This window comes from Struthio camelus, chromosome 10 (assembly GCF_040807025.1).
Source record: "Struthio camelus isolate bStrCam1 chromosome 10, bStrCam1.hap1, whole genome shotgun sequence".
NCBI classification, from domain to species: domain Eukaryota; kingdom Metazoa; phylum Chordata; class Aves; order Struthioniformes; family Struthionidae; genus Struthio; species Struthio camelus.
In genome coordinates, this window is record NC_090951.1 from 12502351 (window position 1) to 12522530 (window position 20180).

The 20180-nt window shown below is 49.6% G+C and overlaps 1 protein-coding gene and 1 long non-coding RNA gene across 9 annotated transcripts in view; one reads left to right on the forward strand and one right to left on the reverse strand.

Moving 5' to 3' along the window:
* The window catches only part of SLC7A10 (solute carrier family 7 member 10), a 51389-nt gene extending 36845 nt beyond the window's left edge, over positions 1 to 14544 (forward strand). The window contains exons 3-11 of one of the 2 annotated variants that reach the window (XM_068955482.1): positions 1027 to 1178; positions 1923 to 2048; positions 3244 to 3397; positions 5152 to 5275; positions 5371 to 5474; positions 6565 to 6661; positions 9454 to 9603; positions 10083 to 10260; positions 11376 to 14544. In XM_068955482.1, the coding sequence (XP_068811583.1) occupies positions 1027 to 1178; positions 1923 to 2048; positions 3244 to 3397; positions 5152 to 5275; positions 5371 to 5474; positions 6565 to 6661; positions 9454 to 9603; positions 10083 to 10260; positions 11376 to 11503 (1213 nt within the window). In that variant the 3' untranslated portion in view covers positions 11504 to 14544. The remainder of the gene's footprint in view (positions 1 to 1026; positions 1179 to 1922; positions 2049 to 3243; positions 3398 to 5151; positions 5276 to 5370; positions 5475 to 6564; positions 6662 to 9453; positions 9604 to 10082; positions 10261 to 11375) is intronic. The other variant, XM_068955483.1, reaches the window with a different exon arrangement.
* On the reverse strand, positions 12197 to 18379 carry LOC104146374 (uncharacterized). Of its 7 annotated transcripts, none has more exons than XR_011143164.1 (4): positions 18244 to 18369; positions 18111 to 18163; positions 17712 to 17914; positions 12197 to 17582 (listed from the first exon to the last, which is right to left on the reverse strand). It is a non-coding gene; the product is annotated as an uncharacterized lncRNA (long non-coding RNA). The 7 variants fall into 7 exon arrangements; XR_011143168.1 differs by having other exon boundaries at positions 12197 to 16117; positions 16200 to 17914; XR_011143169.1 differs by having other exon boundaries at positions 12197 to 14488; positions 15418 to 17914.
* Positions 18380 to 20180: the final 1801 nt, after the last annotated feature.

Here is a 20180-nt window from a genome sequence, read left to right on the forward strand (position 1 = left end):
CCGCAGCAGCAGCCCCCAGAGCCAAGCTAACTCCCAAGGAGCATGCACACCCCTCGGCCAAATTTAAGGGGCTGGTCCCCGAAAGGCATGCTGGCCACGAACAGCCTTCAGGAGGGCAATCTAGGACCCCGAAGGCTACGCATAACCGAGACATTACATTGTTTTATTTGGAAATGTGGATTTCTGGTCCTCATTAGTGCTGTGCATCCCTGCACACTACATTTGTGCAGGTATATACATACATATGTGCATACACATACACGTATCTGCCTGTAGATGTGCCTGGGCAAGAAGCATTTCACTTTCTTGCAACAACTGCTCCTCACCACAGAAATGATAACATTTTAGCAGGAAACCAGAGTATTTTAATACACTGAGTGCATTGCTACTCTTATGAGAGGGGTATTTCTTCCTTGTCACGGAGTGAGGACCCAAGGAAGCTCACACGTTGTGTTTTCAAGGACGCCTCATTTGCTGTGCCAGCTCTGAGCCGCAGCAGAGGTCAGACACACGGCGGGGTTGAGCCCGGTGCCTCCAGCGCTGTGGTGCCCAGCGGAGCCGGGGACCAGGAGCGGTGCCGGGGCGCAGCTGGGGCCTGGCCGCAGGTGCTGCCGCCCATCGCTCCCCGCGGTCGCCCGCTTCTGCAGCGCCGCAGCCGCCGAGCCTGCCGGGCGCTGCGGGAGCACGTCCGCCCCACGGCAGCAGCTACCCTGTGCAGACACTTGCAATGGGACACGCAAAGCTAAATCAAAATGTTCCCAACCGTAATCATCCTCGCTGTTCAATATATTGCTAAACTACGCTGGGCTTAAAAATGTTTAATTTAAAATCCAAATTGCGCTGGGAATAGAGGGAAAAGGATGAGGAGAAGCACAAGAAGGTGATGGCTTAGGGGTGGCCTGGACGGCAGCGCTCTGGCCTGGGAGGGTGTGAGCGGGCACGCGTGCCGCACAGCTGGCTGCCACCGTGGCACGGCTGGCTGGCACCCGCAGCACTGCTCTTTTTTGCTTCCTCTTGTGTTTCCAGGTTTTTGCTGCTCTGGAGCGCGGTGCTGATCATGTACCCCACCAGCCTGGCTGTCATCGCATTGACGTTTTCAAACTACGTCCTGCAACCCGTGTTCCCGAACTGCATCCCGCCCTATAACGCCTCCAGGATCCTCTCCATGGTGTGTTTATGTGAGTATGTACTTCTTGGGCATGCAAAGTTTGGCCTGGTTTTGCCCAGGAGCAGCTGAGCAGCGAGCTGGGACCGATTGCCCCACGGGACGGGCCGACGGCCGCAGCCGCGACACCGGCAGGAAGCCCCGGCGGGGTCTCGTGCAGAGGACAAGCCGGGACTGGACGGCAGCCCCTCGTGGGCACGTGGGGACCCTCAGCCCCTTCCCCTCTCCCTGTGCGCTCGGCCCCGCACGCGGGCTCATGGCATCAGGGCCACGTGCCGCCTGCCACCTGGCGTGGGTCACTGCCCGGCATTTTAGCTATTCTGAGGCTTTGCTATATTCGCATATGGGAGCGTGTAGGAAGTGCAAAACGCCACCACTCCTGAATTAATTACTTGAGGAACTAGCAAGAATGAATCAGAGCTAAAAGGAATTAAGACATTCACCATTTCCCCGGAGAAGCCAGAAATCCCTGCATGCCATTGGCACTTTGAACATTAATCAGGCACATTTACTAGAGCCAGAGGGAAGGCGTGAACGGCAGAGCATGGAGATGGGAAAAACTGCTGGCTGTAAGGGATGCCTCTCCGCAGCTGGAAATTGCTTAGGAAAAAGGAATTTTCCCTCTCACCCTTGGTCATGGCCAGCCTAGAGCTCCCTGTAGACACGTAGGTGTCAGTCTGTGTTTTTCAATGCTTTTAATGTGTATTCTTAAATAAACATAATTTCATTTCACTGAACTCAGTCTTTTGCTCTGCAGTACTCCTGACCTGGGTGAACGGCTCCAGCGTGCGATGGGCCACTCGCATTCAGGATATATTCACCGCGGGAAAACTGCTAGCCCTGGCCCTAATCATTACTGTGGGCTTCATACAAATCTTTAAAGGTACTCTGCAACACGGACAGCTTTAACATTCCTACAGCACTGTTGACGAACTTGACTTTTCCAGGCCCAGCACGCTTCCCACACTGTTTTCCACCCACATAAACCAACAGGAATGAACCAGGGTTCCTGGCCAGCCCTGGAGAGGCCTGGAGAGGCGCCGGGCGCTTGCAGGGAGCAGGATGCAGGCTGGCTTCCCCAGCCCCCAAAACGCCACCACTACCCACACCGGGCGCACACAGCCCCAGCCAAAAACTCTCAATAAAAGGATAAAGGATTTCTTCCAAGTACAGATGCAATCAAATGTATCTCATAGATGATTACAGGATCCGGAGTCAGTGAAAGGTTGACACAACAGAGGAATCAGCCGTATCCTCCTTGTACGAGTTACTTTCTGGGCTGCGTTGCTGTTCCTGAGCGAATACAGGGCTGCACCGACAAGCCGGAGATGCTGCAGGAGACTCACAGAAAATTCGTAATCAGTTGCATAGTCCTCACATTTTAAAGTGCTCCTGGTGTACACTGAATAAGTGATGCTGGGTCCAGTTCAAGAAGACACCGGTTTCATTTTAGGCACAGGAATAGTCCAATTTCCTTCAAAAAGTCACTTAGAAGATTAAAAATAGGCAAAAAAAAAAAAAAGCCTTGCTGATTCATCAACTTAATGAAAAGCACAGAACACAAAAGGTTCATGATGTTTTTATCATGTAAATGATGAGTCATATAAAGAAAGATGAAATATGACATTTACAGAAAAACAAAAAACTTGTTTTCTCAATGATAATAGTCCCACAGTTTTGACAAATCTTCCAGCCCCACAGATATTTTATTTTTCAGTATTTCTACTAAACAACACGAAACTCTTGTAAGAGAAAACTGCATTAAAAGCAGCTAGGCCTTTGCAGCTTCAAGGAGCCGTTTTCCGACGGCAGTGGTGGGTGCGGGGTCCCGGCCAGGGCCGTGAAGCTCGCCGGGGCGCCGTGCCACTCGGGGCAGCGTCCCGCGGATGCCGTCGCTGAAGGGCTGCGGACACCCAACCACTGGTGACTCGTGAATTTGTGAAGCACGCAAATTCTCTAACTTAGTTTAGCGAGCATCAGGCAAAAAAGAGTTTTCCTGTCTTATTTCTCGTATGTCTCTGGTAGGTAGCGGCGCTCTTGCGGGGAGGCGTAACCTCTCGCTTGTGCTCTGTGCGCAGGAAACTACGAGGAACTGGCACCAAGCAACGCGTTCAATTTTTGGATGACTCCATCAGTGGGGCATTTAGCCTTAGCTTTCCTTCAAGGGTCCTTCGCATTCAGCGGCTGGAACTTCTTGAACTACGTGACAGAAGAATTAGTTGATCCCCGCAGGCAAGTATCCGTTTCCGTGTGATCCAAACACTTCTGAAGTGCTGAAACAGCGGAGCCATCTGTTAATATCATTCATTTAATAAGCTGTGACAATACTGTTATGTGTCTATAGGAAAGGAGTATCTAAAGGAGAGAGAATGTTTTTCAATTAGACCAGATAACAGCCAATTTAAAGAAATACCACACTAAAATGAAGAATATATTGCAGAAAGCATTAACTGAGTCAGAACAGCCTATGGACTGAACATAATCCTGATAGCACTATCAAATTATGTATTGCTTCTATAGTAGAAAATTAACCATTGAAGAGATACCATGCAAATATCTATGGGGAGAGTACTGCCTGCTGTTAGAAAAATATTGAATTATACTGGAAGTGGTTTTGCTTCTTCACCCAAAGGGAATCTCGCACAAACCCCTGAAAGAGCAGCTTAGACAGTTACTGCGCGGTGGAAGGTGGCCCTCGCGGCCTCGTCCCGCTTTTATGACAGATTTTTGAAGCTGCCTTTGCCAGCACCGCCTGCAGCGTGGCTGCTGGCGTGCCTCCGCCGGGGCTGGAGCGGCGGGCTGGCTGCTGATAACGTGCCCAGCAATGGGCTCTGAAATGATTTATCACCAGCAGGCTGGAAAAGCCTGAGGGAGAGTGATTTTTTTTTTTTTTTTTAGTTTAGTAAAGCAAAGCTCAAATGTTTCAAAATTTCGGAGCTGATAAAGTGGAACGAGGAATGCCACGAGCAGCTCTTGGAGCTTTAGTCATTTCTGGCCATTCAGTGCACACAGCAATTAAACAAGGAGAAATTTAAGATGTTACCTAGGCTGGATGGAAACGAATTAAAGCTGCTGGTAAAGTGTTCACCTGTATGAAGCTATGCGGGCCCAGAAACCTTGGCGGTTCAGACAGAGTGGTAATGTGTTCCCTTAATAAAACACCAACGTTTTAATGGACCACCACAATTTCAAAACTGAATAATGAAAAGTTACAACTTAAATAAGACATATATCGCCTCAGTCGAGAAATGAGAAGAAAAAAGAATGAATAGACCTTTTTATTTTTTCAGCCTTTGAGGGGAAAATAAAATATAAAAAGGTAACTAACTAAATAACAAAAAAAACTTCCAATTTTTACTAAATTGCTTCAAACAGGTTAAAATATATATTTATTAATGTTTTCCTTATCAGACACAGAGATAAAAAAAACTGTTACCGCTTTAAATACAGAAGTGTCCAAGCATCCCCCTCTAAAAAAGATCTCTGGATTGGACATTAAGTAAGTCTTTACGACTGTAAATTACCGCGGGGCGGTATGGCAGAGGGAGATTACGGCGCACGACCGGCCGAGGCAGTACCTGAGCGACAGGAGCCGAGTCGTGCTCAGAGCACACGAAGATAAAGCAGAACAAGGCTCTGCGCGCCGCAGCTGGTGGCCGTACGGGCGCTATTGAGAAACGGCTCTTTCCGTTTCAAGCAACCTGCGGTCTTAATCCAAATTCACAACCAAACGTGAGCGTGTGGCATCTACACGCTCCAGACATGAAGTTTTGTAACAGGGTGACAGGGTGAGCCTTCCCCAGACTGCTCCGAGTCAAGCTGCCGCCCGAAGCAGACATACGAGCGATGCTCCTGTTTAGCAGCTGCCCAAGAAACAGCAGGTTAAGCTACCCGGCGGGATAAACGTCCCCGGGCTGTGCCAGGTTGTTGTGCTCTAGCTGTGTTTGACTGTAAGTTCTTATCTACCCTCCTAATTCTCTTATTAGGAACCTACCTCGGGCCATATTCATATCCATCCCATTGGTGACATTTGTGTATACGTTCACCAACATTGCATATTTCACTGCCATGTCACCCCAAGAGCTCTTGTCCTCCAACGCTGTGGCGGTAGTAAGTAAACCATTCCCTGGATGTCTAAAATACACTTTGATTTCAGTTCTGTGCTTTGCAGTATATTTCAGTTTCTCTGCCTTCTGTTGCTTTAGACATTTGGTGAAAAGTTACTGGGCTATTTTTCCTGGGTTATGCCAGTCTCAGTGGCCCTATCTACATTTGGAGGAATAAATGGATACCTTTTTACCTCATCAAGGTTAGATGGAGTACAATTTTATGAACGTTATCTAACTTGGGGAGGGGCTGTATTAATTTAATTTGCTAAAGAAATGCTAGCTAGACATTTTGGATGTTATGGAACATGAGATCGTTGTGGGGCATGTTGGATACACTCAGTTACGAATTGCTCTGTTTCAATCAGCAAATGTAACACTGAATCGCAGACTCTCTTGCAAAATAACCCTTCGAGCTCCTGAGAGTGTGTGCAGCTGTGCAGTAACTCACAGCGAGAGTTGAACGCTGCTCTGCTATGGAACCAGAGTAATTCTACATCAATAAAGGTGCAGTAGCTACAAGCTAAGCTACGCTTAGCTCAGAAAGGTGTTAGAGGACCAGGTTCTGTTCCCAGTTACAGACACGTTGTTCCAACACTCTCAGGCAAGGTGTTTTGAGCGCACACTGCTGATAGTGCGACTAGAAGCTATAAAGTCTATTTATATTAATTGACCTGTCTGGACTTAATGAAAAAGTTCTACGTGTTTCTGAGGAAACAGTCCAGCTCTCAAGTACCTTGGGAAAGTTATTCATCTTCGCGCTCTCACAAGTGTCGTGAGATGCAACAAATTTGAGTGCACATGTAACAGGTTATGGTTATGCATTTAAAGATAAACTCTTGAAGGCATGTTAAACCTTAGCCAAGACACTTTGACCCCGGAGATGTTTTCCACGAGATTTTTTTCTGCGCTAGCTGATCTCCTCACAGCCTCGCTGTACTCACCCTGCCCTGGACAGCGAGGCGGTCCCAGCGACAGGGACTGCACAGCTTTCCGTCCGCAGCCTCAGCGGCGATCAGGCATCGAAGGCCAGTTGATTTCACAGATTATATTAGCAGTTAGAGGCCTACAATGCATAAGGCTCTAGTTTAAATAACTTATGCCAGGTTACCCTGGAAGTCTCTGGCAGCAATACGAAGTGAATCGTGCTGCTCACGGCAGCATCTAGCGGCTGCATCTTCCCAGGTGCTCGCTGGCGTCTTCGGAGGGCTGAGGCCAGAGAGTGCGCGCAGCTAGAGAGCGAGGCGGCTGCTGCACGCAGGGTCGATTTAGTGTTCCTGCTCTTCTTTGCAGGCTGTGTTTCTCCGGCGCCCGCGAAGGCCACTTGCCCAGCCTGCTGGCCATGATCCACGTGGAGCACTGCACGCCCATCCCGGCCCTGCTCGTGTGTGTAAGTGCCCGGGCGCCCGGGCCGGGTCGCTCCGGGAGATCCCGTGCTGCCGCGGAGGAGGTGCCACGTGGGCCGGGGCTCCTGCCCGACGGCCGGCCCCGCGCTCCTAGCGATCTGCCTCGCTGCTAACCGCCCCTGTGATGCCTCACGGAAGCTGTTCCTTGAAACAGAGCTTTATATACTTTTACCAAGAGCGGAGTTAGGATAGGTGACGTTTTGCACTGTGGGATAAAAAGCATTAAAGAGGAAGCTAGCTCCTGGTGCTCCAGTCGCTGCCCGCATGGCATAAGCGAGGCAAATCCCCCGGGACATTCGGCTGAAACCCGGGCTCCGTCGAAGCCGGGCTTGCCCTGACTCAGCCCCGCGAGGCCCTGGCCCCAGCTGCACTGCGAAGGTGCGCGCGCGCGCCGCTCTCCCAGCGCGTGCAGCCGCTCTGGCACACCGCCGCCAGACCTACGCTCACCAAACAAGCCTCTGTACGTTCCGCTTTTATGACAAGACAACTGCATAGCTGCATCCCCGTGGCATCCCCAGGGCTTGGGGCCCAAACCCCAAAACGCAGCCCCCTTCCCCGTGGGGTGCGCCCAGCCCCTCTGCCCGGCCCGCGCGGATGCAGACACAGACGCAGACGCCTCCGCAGGGACCGCGGCGGGCAGCCCGCCTCGGCTGATGCAGACGCAGCAGCCTTTCTTCATCCTCAAAAACCCACCAGCCTAAATAACGTGCTGAGCTTCGGAGGCTGCTTCGCTGCGAAACGGCCACAACATGAGCCGGCTCCCCGTGCCGAGCGGGCCGGATAAATCAGACGTTTGCCAGCTTCCAGCCTGCTCAAAACGCTTGCCTTAAATTACAGTGCAAATTACAGAACCAACACTGCATGTTAATTAATCACTTGAAGGTATTTTAATGCATCTCAGGGTATAACAAATGCTGCTATGAAATATCAATTTCTTAACAAATAGAAATATAAAAATAATACACTGCAAGCAGTTACAATGGCAAATTAGGTCAGACGTTAGGCAAACCTAATTAATCCATCAGGTTCTTTTTTGTTTTCTAATGAATCACACCTAGCTTTTGCAAGAAGAAAGGGTTTTTTTGTGCAGGAGGAAAGGCCTTTTCAATACCCCCAGTGAGACCCGTGTTTTTACTACTCCTCTCAAGAAATCAAGGCTCCAAGACAAACGTCAAATAAACAGACTCAGCCCATCTATGTTCTGCAGTGCGAGGTATTAACGTCAGGGGATCGGTGGCCTTTACGAGACCGCAGGGGCTGCCCTGCCGGCCGCGCGCGACCGCTGCCGGGCCCAGCCATCGGAGCGGGAGCAGCACGGTTCCCCGCAGCCTCGCAGCGCCCCGGCGCGACGCCCGCGCAACGCCCAGGCTTGGCACCGCGGCGTCACCTGCACGAGTGGTGCGTGTTGGCGTGCACCTTCCGGGGCAGAGCAGGGAAACGTGTTATATGACCCTGATATAAAACCCTGTCCTAATTTAAATGAATATTGTGGTGGGACTACGCGAGATGCTGACCCTGTGAGGTTCTCTACAGCTAGAAAGGGGCAGGGGCAGAAGGAGAGCCTGGAGTAACAGGGAGGCAAACGGTGCGAGCTCCCGGGAGCGGCTCGGACATTGGTCTCTGCTGGGCTTTGGCACCGTTGCATAGGACACGTGGGGCCGTGCAGGCCGCCGCCCGGCCCAGCTCCCCCGGGCACCCGTGCCTGGCCTGGGCCCCTGGAGCAGCCCCTCGGCCCTCAGCTGGCTCCCGGTGCTTCACGGATTTGGTCAGAAGTTGAGTAAGTACAAAAAAAGCAAGCTCAAGCGTGGAAATTTCCACCATCTGCCCGCCAGTTCCCCAGCACTACTCACGCTCGGAAGATTAATGAGCTGGGTCATCTGCAGCACCAACCCTTGGCTGGTGGGGCGAAAGGGTGATGCTCTCCTTCTTTATAACACACAGGGCACCTGGAGCAAAGTAGCGTGCTAACCACTAAGTGGTAGTCTACAGGAAATCCCTCTTTTCTCCTAATAGACAACCTGAACTTTGCCACAAGTCCTCATCATAGAGTCGAGTAGCTTTCAAAACACGTAACGAATTGGTGGAGGGAAGCCACTGAAAGCCAATACCGTGAGCGTTTTGTGTTCAGGCAGCGCAGTGAGGTCGCCACAGCTTTGGGGAGAAAGCCTGGACAGCTACGGGTTCTGGGGGGTGGATTTTGGGGTGAGATTTCAGGCAGCAGGTTAGGAAGAGCCCGGTGCTGAGAATGAAACACCTGCCCCATCACGAGGCCGTCCGTGGGACACGGTGCTCACAGGATCCACGCAGCTCGGCGGGGTCTGCCATGTTGCCCACCACCACCCCAAAGGTCACGTCCTGAGGGTGGCCACTGAGCCCGCGGTCACAGCCTCACACAGGGAAAACTCCCCGAGGGCCTCTGAAAAGCGAGCCGGCAGCGCTGGCCGGCAGCGAGAGCAGCTCTGCGCGTTGGCACAGCCGCCACGGCGTGACCGCAGCTCGCAGAGCCACTTCGAGCAGCGCTTTCGAGGGATTTTTTTCTATAAATAGGTCCATTGATCTCTGACTTCAGCATTATCAAAATAACCCCGACCCTCCGCTCAGCCCTAGACCTCTGTAGCACAGTTTGGGGAGAAAACACAGCACCGCAGGAGGCAGCAGAAACACCCAGCAGGAGCCATAAATAACAGGAGTTTAACTGCCTTTTGGTTGGTTTTATTGCTTTTAAGCTACCTTTTCTACTAATGACTCAAGTAAGGATATGCTTCTCTCTTTACAGTGCTTGGCCACTCTTATCATCATGCTTGTTGGAGACACGTACACGTTAATCAACTATGTGTCGTTTATTAACTACCTCTGCTACGGAGTGACAATTATCGGCCTGATTGTGTTACGCTGGAGGAAACCCAAGATCTTCAGACCTATCAAGGTGAAAATATTCAAGCTAAATGTCTTGGTTCCAGTAACGGTGTGAAGGGTGGGACAGTCACACCGAGTCCTCTGTCCGATTTTGAAGAACTGTTTATTTTTGTATGTAGCAGTGATGTTTTAAGGTCCCAAGCAACATCCCAAAGTACCATCAGTATAAAAGCAAGATACGAAGACAGACCCCGGCTAAAAGTAAGATTGCCAGGACGGACAGAGAGGAAGACAGAGGCAGAGGGGAGTGAGGCACGCAGGGAGACATAGGATTAAAATTGCACGCAAGTCCCTCGAGTTTTGCTTGTGTTCTGCCCTTAACTGTGATGGTTTAAGGCTAGCGCTTTTGGATAGGTGGGAGAGGTGGCGGTGCAGGTCTCCTGCCGCCCGGCAGAGCCCGTCCCATCCGGCCGCGGGCAGCCCCTGGGCGCCGGCCGGCCGCCGCGACCGCCCTGCACAGCTCTGCTCTGCTCTGCTCTCTCCTCGCAGGTGAACCTCCTCGTCCCAGCCACTTACCTGGCGTTTTGGGCATTTCTGTTGATCTTCAGCTTATACTCCGAGCCCGTCGTCTGTGGCGTTGGACTCATTATCATTTTAACTGGAGTGCCAGTGTTTTTTCTCGGAGTCTACTGGAGAAACAAACCAAAGTGTGTAAATAGGCTAATAGGTGAGTGCACACTGCGATGCGTCAACGCGCGGCGCACGCCACGGGCTGCTCGCGAGTCGCAGCGGTTTGTTGTAACCTCTCACGCCGGCAACACCACAAACGACAGTGAATTTCCTTGAGCAAGACTGACCATTGCTGACACTAGTACACAACCTCTCTTTCAAGAATTGTATGAAGCTTTAGTGCCTTCTACCCGGGAAAACATTGCAGCCGGCACGATCGCTGCCAGCCCTGCCCACGTTACGGAGAACTTGTGTTTCCGTGCCTGGCTCGTAATTAAGAGCTGCCAGGCAGAAACACACGGTTCGGTCGACCCCCTCGCTGCGAAGGAGGGTTTTGTTTTTGTGGCTGGATAGCACGCTCATTTGGGCAACTGCTTTCCTCGTTCCTCGGCATATTTTGCTTCCTCTCTTGACCCTGCACATCTCTTTCCTTTGGCTTTCTCGTTACCGCCCCAGTCACCAGGCACATACACCAGAGCATAACGTTAAGCACACAAAGCCTAAATGAGCGATCACAAAAAGGATAATAAATGACACACGCGCTCTGCCTATCCTCCTCGGCCCTTTTTCTTCCATTACGCTACAAGCACATCCCGTTGCATGACTGCAACCCCTGCACGGCGTGATAAAGCACTTGACGCCCAGAAGAGGAGCAAGCCTGACTTTATCATGCACATAAAACTAAAATTGCGCACAAGTCTTTTATGTTTCAGTTGCGTTCAGCTTTTACTTGCTTTGCTCTCAGGCTAGCGCTCCGCGATAAGCCATCTCCAGCCCCTCGCTCTGGGCGACCCTTGGGGCGACCCCCCCCGGCGCAGGGGTGACCGGGGCCGAGCCGGCGGGCTGCGCCCCGCGGCGATTTGCACGGGCTCGGCAGCGACAGGGGTCTCCGCGGGCGGGCAGGGCGAACAGCCAGGAGCGGTCGTCTCTCAGGCTGCCCAGTTTTAACCCGCCTGTGCTTTGACTCGCAAACACTAACGGGAAGTAAAAGCGGTGGTGAGCCTGGGGGCACCGGCGCACCTTGGCTCACGCGTTGCAGCCGCCTAGCGTTGCGCTCCGGTTTAGGAGAGCTCGAGAAATCGCATTAACCACCCGCACGTTTGCTCTTCCCAGAGTCCGTGACGTGCTGGGGGCAGAAGCTGTGCTTTGTGGTCTACCCGCAGGGGGGAGTCGCGGAAGAGGACGAGCTGCCCTCTGCCCGCTCGCAGCGACCACGAAGCCAGACGTCCGCAAGGAAGTAACGAAGCATCTCTGAGGCTCAAGTAGCTTCTTGTTTACATGCTGAGTTTTGCAAAAAGTTTTTATGGAAAAAAATGTTTTTAGAGATCCAGTAGTGAAGCCCATAAAATGAGCTACATCCTTTAAGGCATCTGTAGCTTTTAGTTTTTCCCTAAAAAAAAAAAAAAAAAAAAAGAGAGAGAGAGAGAAAGAGAGACAGAGAAAGAAAAAGAAAACAAAAAGAAAAATAAAATATAAAATATGGCGCTGGTTGTTTTTTTCTGACAGCGTAGTTGCTCAGCAGGGAAAAGCAGCACAAACACAGCTCTGAAATCCTGACCTAGCTGCCAGAAGGGTCTGTCAGAGACGCACAAACCCCGGCATTTCCAAAGTAGGGCAGCCTCCCGTCGGGAAATCAAAATGGAGAAATGCAGAGAAAGAGAGGAGAGACAGGACACCGTGCCAGCATGAGGACTCCTGGTGCTTCCCCCGGGGGGCACAAAGTCTCCAAGGTACCGTCCCAAGCAGCCTTCCTCCACAGATTTCAAAGAGCCCAGTTACGGCTGGGCTAAGCAGCTGCCAGCTCAGTTGCTGAAACGCGGGGGGATCCCTCCGAGCAGCGCGGTCCTGGGCGTGCGTTACGAGCAAAGCGTGCACTGCCACCGCGGATTGTTCAGACATCATTTGGTGACACAAAGAACAAAAAAAATACAAAGTAGTGACAAAGTCTCAAAAAACTTCATTTCTGGAATATTTTTGCAGACAAGGAGTTGGGTTTCTGTATCCAGAATTTAGCACAACCTCGTTACAATAGCGAGAAACGTTTCTATGAAGCTCGGTACAATTCGGTTGTCACCAGGGTGGAGGAAAGAAGCGTCCAGGGTTTTGTAAGGGGTGCAGCGGTGGGAGCCGGGAGCAACAAAGGAACGACGCCGGACACGTTTCTCTCTTACTAATGTGTCAGGTGACGCGTCGCATTTCTTTGAAGACAAATCCCACGTTTCAAGTATGTTCAGTGAAGTAACAAGCCTAAATCATTCTCACATCAGATGCTCTTTAGAAGGTGTTTTGCATATTTTATTTGTGGCAAACTGATAAAAAAAAAAAATCTAGTTCCTTATTTAATTAATTCATAGAGATCTGCTGTTGTAGCAATATGGCCATTTTCATACCAAAGACTCTTTTGAAAATACAAAATCATAGACTAGCTCTAGGCAATATTTTGAATAACTACTATTCTGCTGCAACTTTTGAAAATGTTACAGACTATCAAATTCAGTAGTTTTGGCAACAGCCATATGAATTTAATTTAAAAACTATTTTTCTGTATCTTACAGGCCTTGGTACAAAAATTAAGGGTTCATTAATCTCTTAGTTTGTCAAGTACCATATTCTCTACAAGACATTTAAGATTAGTCTCAAAACATGGTGCCAGTCCAAGGAAAACATCTTTCCAATAGAACTGATTATTTACAAGTATTTTTATTTTTAAATATCTCTCCATCTCTCTTCAAACTCTCAGACGGTACATACTAAAAAGAAGCACAATTTACACTCTTATCTTTGTATAGAGCTGTTAATCATAAGAGATTAAAATATATATTTAGCTGAAGAAAACAGTGTGTTGTTTGGGTGTACATATACACACAGGTAAAGAGAGATTTCACATTTTAAATAATGTCATGAATATGTAAAGTTTGCTAATGAAAGTCACACATGTTCAGTCATTTTTTAAATTGACTGCATGCCCATCGCATTTATCCTGGCTAACCACTACCCAGACGGTTCACCTGCGCCCCAGGCTCTCATGGCCGACTCTCTTACTTTCCATACTTTAAAATCCACTTCCTGCAGAATAATTTCTAACAGCTTAAATTCTCCAATAACTTTACTATCTAGCGGGCAAATTAAATGTAGTCTAGCAATTATGATTTTTTTCAGAATTGCCAAATTTTGGTGTGGTTTTATTTTTATTTGTTCAAACAATGAAGCTATGGAAATCAGCCAGCACGGAGACTTTGTGGAGTTCCTGAGACAACAAGTCTGTATTGTAACAAGAAAGGCAATAACAACAGCAACGATGATATGCTGTAACTGCTACCATGGCTTTCCTTGGGTTTTGTTGAAGAAAATCAAAAACAGAATTAAAGGACCAATTGCCTCACAGCTGTTAACTGTTTTTGGCTCAAGTTTTCCCTGACTGTACTTTCATGCTTTGAAATAATCAACGTTTGGCCTTAAATCAGAAGGTTGCATGTAGAACAGAATGGTTTAGTAGAGCTCTACTCCGAGTATCTACCATTCCCTGAAAGCTGTTCCAAGATGTCTGATTTCATTTTTAGAAGCCGCTTCAGCTGTGCTTCCAGCATCACATAAATTATTTTTAAAAGGCTTCGCAAAAGTTAGTTCATAATATATACAATTTCTAATCATAGAAATCAATGTGCAGAACCAGAGAGATAATTTCATATGCTAAATGAAATGTAGCAGCATGCTCAACTCTGCATAAGTATGATTTTTCCAAAAGATGAAGCAAAAGGCCCAAAGGAGACCTACCTGCTATTATTTTAAAGCTCACTGAAGAAAAGAAAAGCTCTAAGACAGTTGATAAGATAAGTATGTCAAGAACTTTGTGCTATTTGATAGAGAAAAGCAAGAAGCTTCCAAAAGAAAGGCTGTCCTCTTTGAGATCCTGTAATTTTGATGGATTTGCTATAGTGATTAAAACACTTCTTGGTTTTTCTTCCTGCAGCATTTTAACTTTCCTTTTACTGACATATAAATCACGATAACCTGCATATAAATTCTTCTGCTCTGAAGGAGAAACCTTAGGGCCAAGAGAATGAGGCGTGGTCTGTATCTCAGCTGCAACAAATGCACTTACTTCTAAATCCAAGTTACCTTACCGCTGTCTCTTTCTGGAACCAAGTGACCCATGTGTCTTTTTACTCAACAGTACGGTTTCACAGTCATCTTCATACAAAATCAATTAAAGCCACCTAGTAAAACTGGTAGGAAAAGTGGTGTTAAAAAGGACACTTTAAACAAAGCTTTAAAATCAATGCAATGTATATAATCAATATATACAGGGTATATATTGTATATATAATATGCTATTATATTTATATAGCTGTGTATATACTTAAAATATTATAGGCTATAATGCAGAAAAATACTCTGGGCTGTTTATTCTTTTAGCACCAGCAATAGTACAGCACTCAGAGAATTTAACAGCGGAAAAAGAGATAACCCAAGTACTTACAGGAGTATAAGAAACTTTTAAGTTAGCTTTACAGATTTGAAACCTATGAAAGGTGTATTTGATTATTATTTTATGCATTATCATAGCACCTGGAGCATCAGCAGGAGATCGTGGTGTCATTGTGCTGTGCACCGTACAACACAGAGCAGGAGGAGAGTCCTTCTCCCAAATAAGACAACCTCCAGAAGGAAATGGTATCGCGTAGGCGCAGATGGGAAAGCAGAGGGGTAAGGAGGAAAAGTTGGCCAGCAAAACAGTCACTGCTGGCCCAGCCACTGGCAAGTATTTTCATAAACTTGAGCAAGAAATGGGTTGTTTTCAGTTCACACTAGAACACAGAGCAGAAGAGCGTGACCTCAGCAGGGTCAGGGCAAGAGACTCAGACAAGGTCAAAGCTTTCAGCGAACTCAGAAAGCGTTAATAAGTCACTGCGTATTTAATACTACAGTTGGAAGTATCTTTACAAACACATGTCCAAAAACATGCCAACGAGATGTCATTAGCCAGGCTAAATCACACCTGAGAGCGCAAACCCGAGCCAGCCCTAGCGTATGAAAGCGCTGTTGGTGTCTGCAGAGCCCCACGCCGCCTGGCAAGGCCGGGGGGAAAGTCGGGCACGTCGGCGCTCTGGCTGACTGTGCCTTTGCGCAAACAAGTAACGTGGCAACAACGCACCTGCCTCTCCTCGCGGAGGATCTGGAGCCGAACAGAACTGATGAACTGGCGAGCGGTGACGAATCCGATCCCCGGCTGAACGGCCGTTAACGCGCAGCAGACCCGAGGCAGCTCTCGCACGCTTCCCCTGTCCCGCGGTGGTGCTCTCTCTGGCAGCGGTTTCGCTCCTAAGGGGCTGCCGGGCTACCAACAACCTTAGCAGGGGATCTCCTGCCGGTTCCTGGGTGCGTGCGGGTGCATCTCATAAGCCACGGCACCCACCGGCAGAGCGGGACTCCTGCAGCGCTCATGCAGCTTTGCAGCGCAGCCGACAGGGAGCCCCGCTCGGCGAGCCCGCCCCGACACGCGCTACCGCAACCAGCCTGGCAAACAGGGCGGCTGCCCGCCGGGCGCCGGCCCGGCCCGCTGCCGCGCTCAGCGCGTCGGCGGGATGCAGACCCTCCCCTTCCGCACAAAGGCCGGGTGCTGGAGAAAGCCAGACCCTTCGCTGGAGAGGTGACCCCTTGTCCTAGCTGAGGATCTGCCTCTTCGGCATGACTGGCATCCTGAATCCCAGTTACCGCTCCAGCATCGCTATGTCTTTGAGAGCACCCGATCTGAGTTGTGCAACCCTGTAATAAACACTCCTTGGGGGAAACACGCTCCTGTCGCCTTCGGCACGGAGTTGAGGCTGGAGAGTCGCTCCAGGGTCGGTCGCATCCTGCAACGAAGCCCAAGCACCATGGCGCTTTCGCGTTCTCTCCCTTCAGTTTTCCAGATCATCGTCTTTCCCCCACAATTACCTTCAAATATACAAAACTGGCAACATGCTATTTAACAGCAACTTCTCGCTCACATCTTCTGTGAGCCGTCTCACAGCAACGTACGGGCAGTGCAGCTCCCTGCAACTCTTGCAACTTCTGGGGGGTTTTTTACCTTTTTTTTTTTTAATCAGGAAAACTAGATGACATGGGATAAGCCGCCCTGCTCACACAGCCTGTAATTTTTGACCTCCGGTTGAATTTAGGCTGCTCAGGCCCACATCTGTAGCCAAAAAAAGAAGAAAACAAGCAACCCTATACCCAGAACTCACGCAAGCAGATTAGCGTTTGCACCTTCAGCAGATCGCGCCGGCGCACGCTGCTTATCGTAGCGGACAAAACCAGCAGCGCAGGCAGTTTGGTTAGCAATCAGATGTCAAAGCAAGCCTGTAACCAGGAGGAGGGTCTGCACCGCCGGACCGCGCGTTCCCGCTGCAGCTCGGGGTGTTATCCCGAAACCAACTAAACGCCACCCACGCGCGGGAGCACCGAAGCACATCGGCGTCAAAGCCGGCCCGTGCCAGCAAGCCCAACCCTGCTCAGGGCAACGAAGTGACGTCCAGCTTCCTCGGCACCAGATTTGTCCCTGGAACTGCTGTTTCCGGGGCTCCGTCGCGGTGGGGATGACCCAGCGCCTCGCTGGCGACGCGTGCGGATGCCACCCGCTCGGTGCACACGCACGCGCCGCCACGTCCCTTCGGCCCGTCCCCCCCGCGTCCTTCCTTCACGCCCAACGTGCCACTAACGCTCCCGTTCACCCCACGGAGAGCGGCGTTCCCACCAGCCCGCAGCTCCCTGCGACGTTTTCGGTAGCCGCTTCCCGGGGAGCCACGCGGCCGCCGCGCGCGCACGCACCCGCTCCTGCCCCGACTCGCTCCCGGCGCGTCCTTGGTGCCACGCAGCACCTCGGGGTAGGCCTGCGCCCTCCCGGCGCCCTCAGCCCCGCGCGGCCAACGCCACGCTGAAATGTTCCTCCGCCTGGGGCCCGGGCCTGGCGCCGCGCTGCCGCCTCTCCGGACGGTTACCCGGCTCCCTGCGCCGGCTCTTCCAGGCGTTCAGCGTTTAACACGGAAGGCTGTGAAACCTTAACATCACAGCACCATCGGTCCAAACTGCTGTTACTACCCTTTTTCATCTGCCGTCAAAACTTCAGCAGCGCAAGTTACCTGTAGGGGAGACAAAGGAACAAGGGGGCCGCCTCGCGGAGCGGACACCCCCCGGGGACGCCGGGGCAGGCGGGCCGCCTCGCGGAGCGGACACCCCCCAGGGACGCCGGGGCCGGCGGGCCACCTCGCGGACACCTTCCGGGGGACGCCGTCCAAGCCTTTCGCGTTTTTCGCGCTCTCGTTTGTGGATTTTTGAAACCTTGAGAACAAAACGCGTTTGCTCTCTGGCTCTTTTGCCCCAGCCACGAAACGACAAGAGGTTCGCAGCTGCCGAGGAGTTTTACAAGAGATATGGAAGCACGTTGTAAGTGAAAACATTAAAAAACACCTCGGGTTAACCTTGTTCAGAACTCGTCCCTTCTGAAGCCGGGGCGTTTCGGTTGGCGTGCCAGCCGGCAGAGGGGCTCCACGCGGGGCTCCCCCTCACCCGCGCGGCCTCCCTTCTTCAAACGTCCTCTCTCCTCCTTCCCCGACACCTGAGTCGGTGCTCTACCTTCAACGACACGAGAAACAGATCTTTCCTGCACTTTCCTGCACAAATGAAAAAGGCAAATCCAAGAAAAAGGATTAAGCAGAGGCCAAGAGAGCTGGTTTGTATTAACTGGTTTTTTTTCTTAAAGACCTAAGACAAGAGAGAGCAAAAGAAGGAAAGGAAACTTAGAAGGCATAATGAGGCAGAAAACATGGAGAATAAAGACAGAATAAAATATAAACTTCTTGCACTCACATCAGCCTTTGTGATCCTTTACTCTCTGCAGCCAAGAACACAACAGCCAGCATCTGAAAAGAGAAGAACGGCTTATTTAACCGAGTTTGCTGTGCTACCGCACTGACAAGGGACACGAGAGGAGGTTTGCTACCTGCAAGATTCAGGTCGAGGTGCACATCCACCTGGGTTGGACTTTAAGTCCTTATGATTGCCGAGGAGCTTAAAGCTTTTTTCCTGTGAAGACCAAGTCTTAAATAAGCAAAAGCAGTTCGTTCCCTTCCCGTCTCTCTCTCTCAAAAAAAGAAAGTCTGATGGGGGGGGGGGGGGGGAAGAGTCCAATTAGAAAACACATAAATCCCTCCAAGCTGCTCAAGTTAGCTCCCTCGCTTTTCATAACACATCCACTGTGCTGCACAAGCTGTCAGCAAACGCTGCTGCAAGTACACGGCTATTATTTATTACTCTCTCTCCATTTTATGGGCTATCATTTCAGCCTCGCGTACGCTGGTATTAGGCTTGTCACGTTGTGCCACTACCCCAGCAGCCGAGTCAGCGCTTTGCAGCGAAGCAAACGCTTTCTAGACTAGGTTAGCAGGTGTTGCCCTGCTAGCAAGTTGCATCCTCCCATCCTTCATGGTTACAGACAAACGTGGATGACCTTAAAGCCTGCCCAAGTCTTAACAGAGAGAGAGATGTCCAGGTCTGTAGAGCAAGTCTTGCTGCCGGGAGGTAGCTCGGCCCTGCTGCCTTCCACTGAGAAGCCAAGCAGGACGGAGTCCAGCAGTTTCCCCAAGACGACAAGCAAAGACAGGAGACAGAGCAGCAGCAACACGAGCACAGTCCCCAGGTGCGAAGGGGCTACACTTCAGAAATTATCTGCTTCTGAGTAACCCCTGAAGGACTACACCCTCTAGAGCTACTGCTAGTTATCTGGGGTAAACGCATGCGTGCCCTTTTAAGGCACTTGCATACAAGAGTGAATTGCTAGGGGTACAATTTCATATCTGCTATGAAGAAAAGTATATATATTTTGGGTATCTCCAGGCATATATGTGAATTCATACAGAACTTCAGCTCCCCGGAAAAAGCACAAAGACAGTCAAAAACATATTTCATATTCACATCTATTTACTTAGCTATAGCCTGGCACTCGCAGAGTCAGAGTCAAACGAAGGCCGTGCATACACGCTTTAGGCACCTTTGATCTTTGGTGTTAGAGTAACAACCAGCAACCCATGGCCTCTAGGCATGTGAAGTTTTATTAAAAATTGATAATGAGACCAAGAGCAAAGTATGACGATGCCCAGCATCTTACTTGCTTAGTATCATTGTCCAGGAATCCAAAAACACTGGTAACCATTATGCCATATCTGAACCATATATCTGTACATACGTTATGGCAAAATGCTGTATTTCAATTAATATATATAACATGGAAATAAAAAGGCAAGCAGAAAACAGAAGGAAACAAAGTTTACATTTAAGGAAAAGATCACAGAGTCATACACAAACTGGAAGTTGACAGAAGTTCAAACAAATATTCCAAATGCTTTAATAGCAGTAAGAGACACAACCGTAAGAGTCAGTTTTCCCTTGATGCTGCCTAGGAGCTTCCACTCTTCTTAATTAAGGAAAGGTTTAGGGATTCTTCTTTATTCAGAGATTTTTTTTTAAGGCAGGTTTTTAATGTGGTTTGTACAGAAGGGTGTTGTAGCATATATACATATATATATATACACACATATATACATACATATATATATAAATGCATGCTGCATAAAAATTTTCTCCTGAAATATCTTTCTTTCTGTCCATGAAAAGCTTTAAATAACATGAAAGTATTATTAAAGTGACATAAAAATAAGAACTTTAAAATTTAGTTTTATTAGCTGATTGCCTTTAGGTCATATAGTCATTAAAGTGGGAGGATATTTTCCACTCTCAAGCTGAACAAAGAAATCGTAACAATGAAATTTTCCTGTTTACATTACTGGCATAGTAGCAGCTTTCCCCAATATTTTCTAGAAGTTCTGAATATAAGGAGACGTGAAACAGAAACAGAACTCAGGTGATCTTCAAGGAAGGACG